The 9,792-nt window shown below is 32.0% G+C and overlaps 1 protein-coding gene across 1 annotated transcript; it reads left to right on the forward strand.

Annotated features, from left to right (window-relative positions):
• Positions 1-2,385: 2,385 nt before the first annotated feature.
• On the forward strand, positions 2,386-7,564 carry LOC110692325 (branched-chain-amino-acid aminotransferase 2, chloroplastic-like). The gene is made up of 9 exons (XM_021869338.1): positions 2,386-2,570; positions 4,422-4,602; positions 4,884-5,060; positions 5,178-5,309; positions 5,399-5,497; positions 5,596-5,712; positions 5,939-6,034; positions 6,217-6,329; positions 6,489-7,564. The coding sequence occupies exons 1-9, from the start codon at positions 2,533-2,535 to the stop codon at positions 6,604-6,606; spliced, it is 1,071 nt and encodes a 356-aa protein (XP_021725030.1). The 5' UTR covers positions 2,386-2,532; the 3' UTR covers positions 6,607-7,564.
• The last annotated feature ends 2,228 nt before the right edge of the window (positions 7,565-9,792 follow it).

Consider the following 9,792-nt stretch of genomic DNA (forward strand, 5'->3'; position numbering starts at 1 on the left):
AACTCCAATTGATTTGGAAAGTAGGCTCCAGAGCTTTCCAACGCTATCTTGTTTGCCTCATTTTGAGTTTGGAATCAAAAGTTATGGAAGTTTTACTATACCGCATTTTTTTAATAAATAAGGCAAATTGGGCATGCATGATTGTTGCACGCGACTCCTAGCTAGAGTTGCACATAGTACCTAAGCGCAACTTTCTTTGTTACGTGCGCCCCCTGACGCGACGTTGCTTAAACCCTAACCTCAGAACCCTACACCTATATATAGGGGTCACGGTTAGACCTTAATAGACTGGAAAACTCAGATAATTGACCACGAAGTTCTAAAACCCTAATATCTTATATCCTCATATTATTCTTATATACTACTCTCATACTATTTTTCCCCTCTTTTCCCAAACACATTAAACCCTAATTAATTTATTCAAAGTTTTTGGAGGCTAAGGTGAAAGAGGAATCCCATAAAATACACGTAAGATAAAGGTTTAGCTAAAAAGAAAATGTTTGGTTTCCTAAGCACATAGTTAAATCACTTTTCATTTCTTGTTTTAATAACTTTAATTAATAAATTATTAGTGTTGCTTGATCATATTAATGAAGATAATGTATTTATTCACATAGTATTCTCTCGTTAATTAAAGACTAAAATATAAAACTAACTTTTGTTTTATCACTTAAGAGGTCTAGCAAATACTAATTTTTCTAATTGTTCTTATTCATGAATTGGAATAATAAAAGAATAACAACTTTCGTTGCAATGTAACCTTTATGTGATCTTTGCTTGTAAATAAAAAACTTACTTAGGTTTAGGTATCACATTGCATATATTTGCCTAATAATGAAATTGTGAATAAGAAAACCTAGTAGGGGTCGTTTTAGGGCTAGGATGTTCGCTTCCCTAAAGAAAATGATATGCTAGTACCATCACTCTCGCATTCAATTTTGGTTTGCAAGACTATTGCTTGGGCAATTCTTTTAAAGGATTAAAGGGAAAACTCGTGCTTTGTACTAAATATCCCTTGCACTCTACTTGGGAGAAAAGTACAAATGGGGTTTATGATGAGTTTCTTCCTAAAAACTCATTGGCGACTCTCTATTTAGTATTAACAAAAAAGTCAATGCTTGTCGTTTGTTTTCGTTCCTCTCGTACCAATGTCTCCCAAACAATCAAAAATTTCAATCCTAATGCATTAATTTAAAAGTGTAAAGTAGTAGGCTTTAAATGGCCTTGGATACAAAGTAATGGTCTATAATGTGTATTATCTAATAGATATTATATTTATGATAATATTTTTCGATCAATAGATTTTTAAATGTTCCGTTTAAAAAAATAATTAGCCTATAGTTTTTTGTTTAGGCTCAATCCAAGACCAGTAAAGCAACGAAACTCAATGCAAAATCATCATTATATTATCAATTCAACATGAAAGTCAAGAAAAACGCAAAGGCTTGTCGTCAAAAACATCAACGCTAACCATAGAGTTTATAATGGATGCAATACCCCCAAACTTACCCACAAAATGTATCTCTTCTTCGTATCAAGTGCGCATGCAAATCCTTCAAAACATTTATTTCGAGCCCCAAATTCATTGATATCTACCGCCGATCCAACTCAAACCGCCTCTTCATCCAACTTATTATTACCCATATCATGACTATGAATACAAATACCAACAAATTTATGGGTTAACTAAAATTAATTTTTTTTAAGGTGAACAGAACAGAGTATATAAACCGATAATGGATTTCAACCATCAGTTTAAGTTTTTAGTTGGGTTGATTTTTTAGCATAACATCAAGAGCCAACGTGACACAAAAGTCACGGGTTCAAATCTTATTCACCCTTCCTTTCAAAATGGAATGATATTAAGCGCTGGATATATATGGTGGGGCCCATGATAAAGTATACTAATATCAGTTAATTATATACTTGGGTGAATTTTGACTATTCTTTTAAAGTTGCGAATCTGTTAACTATTCTTTTATTTCATTGTTTATTTTGTCCCTCGTGCTTAATTTGATGGTCTGATATTGTTAGTTAAATTCACAAAAATTATACTTACCGACAACGAGCCATGGTTCTTTATATTAATTAATGTGAAAAGAATTTTCAAAAAGATATTCTCAACCAATAATATTCTAGATATAAAAATGTTTTTGTTTAATGCGCGTATGGATTTTTTTTTTTTTCCTAAAATAATAATGGAATTGTTAAATAATAATCTCCAACATTCCCTTCATGGCTTCATTCCGCCAAAATATAAATTAATAATATCCTTGCAGGAATATATCCTCCTCCATAGTCTTAACTTTAATTTTAAAAATACCCTAAAATAAACATAATCTATAAACTCTTACATGTATAACGTGTTAGAATAAACTTAATTGTTTATCAAAGAATAATAATAATAAAAAGAAAGTTATATATACCGAGCATATGCATCAAACTACTATCATATCGCGCCTTCTCTTCAAATCTCCTGCACTGACATTCTTTCCTACTATAACAACCAAATTTTAAGTTTTTGTTTCATTCATGGCGACAATATCATCTTCAATTTCTGCTGATTTCAGGTGAATTTTTTATTTATGTATTTTTTTTCTTTTTTTTGTTTTGCCTACCTCTTCTTTCAGGTGAATTTTTTTTTTTTATTTATTTAGTTATTAAAATTTCTTTTTATGTTTCTTCTTTGGTTGAAATGCAAGTTCATACTATTGAAAAATATTATAAGGTCATTGTAACACGACGTCTACAATGAATTTATACTTTTGTTTTATGATCTAATCACTTTACTATAAAGGAAAATGTCCTTTTTAATTTGGTGCATGACGTATGGCATAACTCTAAATGTACTACGTACGAGGGAGATGGATTGGTGTGACTAGTATAAATATTCAAATGCTGCTTTATGAAAAAGAGGAAGTATTAACTTTAATCACTGTTTAACCAATACTTGTATATAAAAAATGTTATTATGTAAAGTGTTGTTAAATCATTAGTTTTATTGAATATTTTTTATTATTAAAATATCATATTTTAAATAACTTTTTGTCAAAAACTATCTAATAAGACTCAAAATTTGTGAGAAACTACTTAACATAAAAAATGTTGTAAGAAACTACCTAAAAAAAGGTAAAATGTTGTAAAAGACTAACTCTAACTGAATTTCCACCGTTAACCAGTTTTTTCGGCGTTGACCCACCAAAAAAACACTTGAAACCGCTCGCTTTGGGGGTGGAGCGTGGTTTTGGCTTGGTGGAGGCAATTTCAAGTAGTTGTGTTGGATTTGGGGATGAAAGCGGGTGGTTTTAGAGGTGTTTTGTGGTGGATCAACGCCTGAAATTAGGTCAACGGTGAAAATCCGATCAAAGGTAGTCTTTTATAACATTTTACCTTTTAATAGGTAGCTTCTTACAACATTTTTTTAAGGAAAATTTGCAAAAAAACCATCTTTTATGAGAAATTTTTTGCAAGAAACCTCCTTACAATTTTTTTTTTTTTTTGCTTATTTGCAAAGACATACCTTAATCAATTTTTTTTTTTTTTTTTTTGCGAAAACATACCTTTATGTCGGAAAATGGGGTCAAACCCCATTTTCCGGCATTGACTACCCCAACCCCACCCACGAAACCGCCCCCTCCGCAACCCCATTCACGAAATTACCCCCTCCTTAGCTCCACCCACAAAACCACCTCCCCTCCTCATCCCCACCAACGAAATCGAACTCCCTTCTTTCCACCATCCCGCGGAATCTGAGTTTAGGGTACTTCGAGTGTAAATTTAGGGTTTGTGGAGCGCAGTTAGAGGTGTCGGCGCTGACGGTGGAGGGGAGAAGGGTGGTTAGGGCTATAGAGGAGGGTTTAGGGTGGTCAACACCGTTAAAGGGGTGGGTTTAGGGTGGTCAACGTCGTGAAAGGGTGGTTTTGTGGATGGGGATGGAGAGGGAGGTGGTTTCGTGGGTGGATTGGGGTAGTCAACGCCGAAAAAGGGGTCAAAAACCCCGGCTATAATCCGGCATAAAGGTATGTTTTCGCAAAAATATTTTTGATTAAGGTATGTCATTGAAAAAAAAATTTATTTATAAGGTGGTTCCTTGTAAAAAAAATTCTTATAAAAGGTGGTTTTTTGCAAACATATATATATATATATATATATATATATATATATATATATATATTTTAATTTGGTAATCTCTCACAAATACTAGGTTTTATTAGGTAGTTTCTGACAAAAAATCCTATTTTAAACTAATAGATGATTGAAAATTAAACTGTAACAATTCTTACAAATATAATTTAGAATAGAGGAAGGTTTAAGTTGATAAAGTTGTGGAAGCTAAGAAGTTCTATTAAATGAAGCTACAAAGTTGGTTACATTTTATTAATTTAATTTGTTGATTTTGCCATTAACAACCATATTACTAGTGGTGAGAATGGGTATGCAGAAATTGACTGGGACAATATAGGATTCAGCCTAACGCCTACAGATTATATGTACAAGATGAAGTGTTCCAAAGATGACGAGTTTACAGTTATAGAGGCTAATCTAATTCCATATGGAAACATTGAGTTGAGCCCTGCTGCTGGTGTTTTGAACTATGGCCAGGTACTTATCTATGTTCCTCGAACTCAGGTACTAATTTATGTCTTACATGGGTATCAAAGTGTTGAACAAGGCTATTTTAATTTGTGAAAATTAAGTATGATATTTACCCTATGTTGGAGACGTGGAGTATCGAGGATCTAAGATGGCCAGGTTCTTGAAGTGAAATGAAGAGTTCGAGCAACATAGGTCACAACAATTATTAAATGTGACAATATTTTGCTTTAATTTGTTACTTTCTCTCTCCTCTTCTAGCTAATAATTGTAGCTTTGTGTTTGCGAAGGGTCTATTTGAGGGAATGAAAGTTATAAGGAGAGAAGATGGGAAGCTAGTCTTATTCCGACCCGAAGAAAATGCGTTACGCATGAAAATAGGCGCCGAAAGAATGTGCATGCCTTCTCCTTCTGTTGATCAATTCATTGATGCAGTGAAGCAGACTGCTCTTGCTAATAAACGATGGGTGTGTGAAGAATTATTATTCTACCCTTTTTGTGAAAGGAATTAACATAAAATGTTTAAGAATCTGATTCTTAATTATTGTTTGATAATATTTTGTTTTCTATAATGTATGTAACAGATTCCTCCTCCAGGGAAAGGCTCACTTTACATTAGACCTTTGCTTCTAGGAACTGGACCGATCCTCGGTCTATCCCCGGCTCTTGAGTACACATTTCTTATCTATGCTTCTCCTGTTCGCAATTATTTTAAGGTAACTTCTACTCTCACGTACATATGTTTTGATATGGAGTTAATTAATTAAGTCCAAAAAATTAAATCGTGTTCATTCTTTTACAAAAGGAAGGAAGCGCAGCTTTGAACTTGTATGTCGAGGATCAATTTGATCGTGCATCTCGTGGTGGTTCTGGTGGTGTGAAATCAATTACCAACTATGCGCCAGTAAGCAATTCGAAATCAAATTAAAACTTTAATAGTAAGCCATTCTAACAATATATTTGTTAGTAGTGTAATTAATCTCTTGATTTGTAATTTTTCAGGTTTTGAAACCTATGACTAAGGCAAAAGACAGAGGATTTTCGGATGTTCTATATCTTGATTCTGTGAGCGGAAAATATATTGAGGAAGTTTCTTCCTGCAATATTTTTATTGTCAAGGTTATTCATCTTAACGCAGCTAATACATGTACCCATCATTAATTCATTAATTCCTACATATAATACTTGCCATTTTTGTCAATTGAATGCTTTTATATACATCTTGGAGTAGTTTTCGAAAACTACTATATACATAACTATATTTCTTGTGTACGAGTTTGAATGAATCAAGATTCAAGAGTAAGATGATTCAATTGAAAATTTGTACTTTTCATTCTTATTGTAGGATAAAATAATATCGACCCCAACAATAAATGGCACCATTCTCCCTGGTGTAACAAGGAAAACTATCATAAATATTGCTTGTGATCATGGTTTTAAGGTATGTCATCTTATACTATATTATACCCAGTAATGATTGAAAATTCTATATTAGTCGTTTGAAATATGAATACCATAATGTTTGAAAATTCTATATTATACATTTATACCCATTATTAGTGCAATTGTTACTATTAGTATATTACTTGTAGCAATACTTAACTAGTACAATGCCGCAAACAGGTTGAAGAACGACAAATTGCTGTGGAGGAATTGCTCGAAGCAGACGAAGTTTTTTGCACCGGAACTGCTGTTGTAGTTGTACCCGTGGGAAGCATTACATACCAAGGCAAAAGGTGTCCATGTTTAGAGTTCTTCTATTGTTTTCAATTTCAATCGATTATAGCCTTATTTATAGGCAATGAGAAATCAAAAAGAGAGGGTTTCACTAATTTACTTGATCAAAACTAAAACTATTTTTAAAGCAGGATGAATTCTTTGTGTAAATGTTGCAGGGTAGAATACCATACAACAGATACAAATTCAGTGAATAAGAAGTTGTTGTCAACATTTGTCGCGATTCAAAATGGTCAGGTTGAAGACATCCATGGTTGGCTAGTTGAAATTAATTAATTGAGGTCTATTGTTTCTCCTAAGCATGAAACAACCCTTCAAATCTTCAATTGAACAAATGTAGTTCAATACATAAATTGTATTTCGCAAATTTTCTTATAGATGAAATTAAGCTATGAAGATCATGTTATTTTATACACTAGTAAGGCCAGGTGGTTAACTAAATATACTTCTTTGCTTTGTCTCAAAAAAACTAAAAAAAAAAATGAAAGGCCATTTGGTGGTTGAATTTGGCTATTTAAGTTTCAGATCTGAAACATCCGGTCGAATTCGACCACCACGGGTTGAATTTAACACTCAGTTTGCCGGAAAATGTCAGAATTAATTGTTTTTGGCGAAAGAGGTGAAGGTGGGTGGTGGTTTTGGTGAGGTTAATGGAGGTATGTAGTGGTTTGGGTGAGTCGGTGAGGTTGCTAGATTATATGCTCCTAATGTAACAATCCGTAATTTTAAAGGTTAATTAATTTAAGGAAAATTTGAAAAATACCACCATTTATTGTTCACATTTTGTACAATACCATCTCAATTTTTTTTTATTTATTATTTATTTTTTATTTTTATTTATTTTTTATTTATTTTTATTGTATATTACCACCTAATTTTCTCAAAAACCCAAAAAATCTCACTTCTTTTGCCCATCTCCCCTATATGACGTCACGGTGGGTCTCACTAACCAATTTTCCTTCTTTCTTCCTTCAAATTTCACCTTTCTTCCCTAATCATCCTAATTAACCAATTTTGCAACTAATTAACCCTAGAATCAACTCCCCAAATTTATTTTATAAACCTTAATTATTGAAGCACCCCCAAATTGATTTTATAAACCCTAATTAAACAAAATTCTCTATAACATGATTATGCCCTCGATTTTGCATTATCGTTTGGCTTGAAGAACAAATTAGCGAATTAAAACCCTAAATAACGCCTAATTGATTCGCAAATTGATATTAAAATTAGATAAAGAGGAAGAAGAAGGAAGAATAGAGGTGAGAATCGAGGGAAAAGAGAGGTACAATTGGAAGTGGGACCCACCGTGACGTCATATAGGGGAGTTGGACAAAAGTGGTGGGAAAAAAAAACTTGAGGTGGTATTGTAGAAAATATGAACAATAGATGGTGGTATTTTTCAAATTTTCCTTAATCTAATTTAAATTATATTAATGGCTTAAATGCGATCTAATTTGGGGTTTTATAAATTTTGTTATTAATTAAAGTAAGTTGAAACGCTCCTAAATAGACTTCTCCCAGAACAAACCCTAACCTCTCTCCTCCCTTTATCTTTAATTTTTAAAGGGCTTTAATTTCATCGGATCTTGCCGGTGGAAAGCCCCAATCTAAGTTTTTTTTTTTCTTTTTGTTTGTTTTTAGCTTATTATCATGGTTCCTCTGCTTGAGAGGAACTTGTCTTTTTCGAAAGAAAGGGTTTTTCTCCTTCGAAAAACAAGGTTTTTTCAATCTCTTTTGAAAGACAATGTTTTTCGAACTCCTTCGAAAGACTATTAGAAAAAGGGTTTTTAACGACGAACTTTTTCATCGTTAAAAGCCTAAAAAATCGTCGTTCAAACTTTTAATGACAGAAAAATGTTCGTCGTTTATTTGATGTAATAGGCTCCCTCGTTATTGGTTATAACGACAATGTTCGTCGTTAAATAGTAACGACAAGAATAGTTTTTCATCGTTAACCATTAACAATGAATAAAGAAATCGTCGTTAGTACTTATATTATTAATGATGAGCTACCAAGCAATAAAGACCAAATAATCCTTCGTAAAACACAAAACCAACTGTAAAAAAAAATAGTAATTATAATATTGACGGCCAAATATATATATTGTAGGTAACGATAAACACTTTTACCAAGAACCTTTTTCATCAATTTTTTTTTGAGACTACCTATATATTCATTTAAATTTTAAAAAATCAAGATAAATAATAAAAAATATTAACATTAACAAATTTTGTGTTACATTCCAAGTCTGCTATAATCTAACAATTACATCCAATCTAAAAAGAACATTATGCGTAGCATAATAGAATTGATCAATATAAGAAATAACAAAGTAGTTTAATAATAGAATTGTGTTAATATAGTGTACTATGTATCATAAACGACCTCTCTTCTAAACAGATAATCAACCATTTTCTTCTTCTTAAAAGACTCCTCCAATTCAATACTTTTGTGAGAGCATGCCTTGTTTTTCTACCACGCTCCACTTTCTTCCCTGAAATCAATTTCTACCACGCTCCACTTTCTTCCCTGAAATCAATTAAAAATATAAAAGACTGAGGGCGCATTCTTTGAGATGAATATTTCTTCTTAAACAACTTGACAGTTGACAATCTCAACCTGCAAACATTGATAAATTAAAGCAAATATATTTAATTATTTATCATATATTAATCGAGCAACTAACCAATATTGCAATACAAAGTTACTAAACAATGAATTGCCAAACAACTAGGAAGTAAAGACTACTACCTCTAAACTAGAGAAAGAAAAGGAGCCATGGTTTCATTTTATAGATTGCCAATTATGCATTAGGAAATTAGTAGGACAACATAAATTATACAAAATATAGGGTTTTGGACCCGGAACAATGAAAATTCACCTAGTAAAGTCGACATTGATACACGTTCATATAAGATCGTCAATGACTAAAATAGAGAGTCTAAATTATCCATGCATAATGCTCTTGACTATCAGCAAGCTAAACCACAAAATATCCTCTTATACATTATATTTGCAATGTACACATCTATTTAACAAGACAACAACCAAAAAAGAAAACACAACAACAATCATGACCACTGACAGTTATCAAAGATAAATAATCATCAAAAATTTATGGAATACGTCTAGAATCCAATTAAATAATGAGCACTATTATTTGACTACTACTCTAATTAAATAAAACAAAGGTTATAGAATTGAAAACCCAAGTCTATTAACAAGCGCTTACCAGGTAATTGAGAATTGTCACACAAAAAATTCAATTTAGTCATTTATTCAATGAAATTCCGTATTAATGGGATAAATAACTCGATAAACAACCAGAATATTTAAATCATACCTTCAATTACTGTCAATTGACATCATCAGTTTAATAAATTGCATTTAACATCAACGACAACTCGAAATTGAAATATAAACTAATAATTTTTTTTTCTTTAAATTTTGGAAATGAC

This window comes from Chenopodium quinoa, unplaced genomic scaffold (genome assembly GCF_001683475.1).
Source record: "Chenopodium quinoa cultivar QQ74 unplaced genomic scaffold, ASM168347v1, whole genome shotgun sequence".
Lineage (NCBI taxonomy): Eukaryota > Viridiplantae > Streptophyta > Magnoliopsida > Caryophyllales > Amaranthaceae > Chenopodium > Chenopodium quinoa.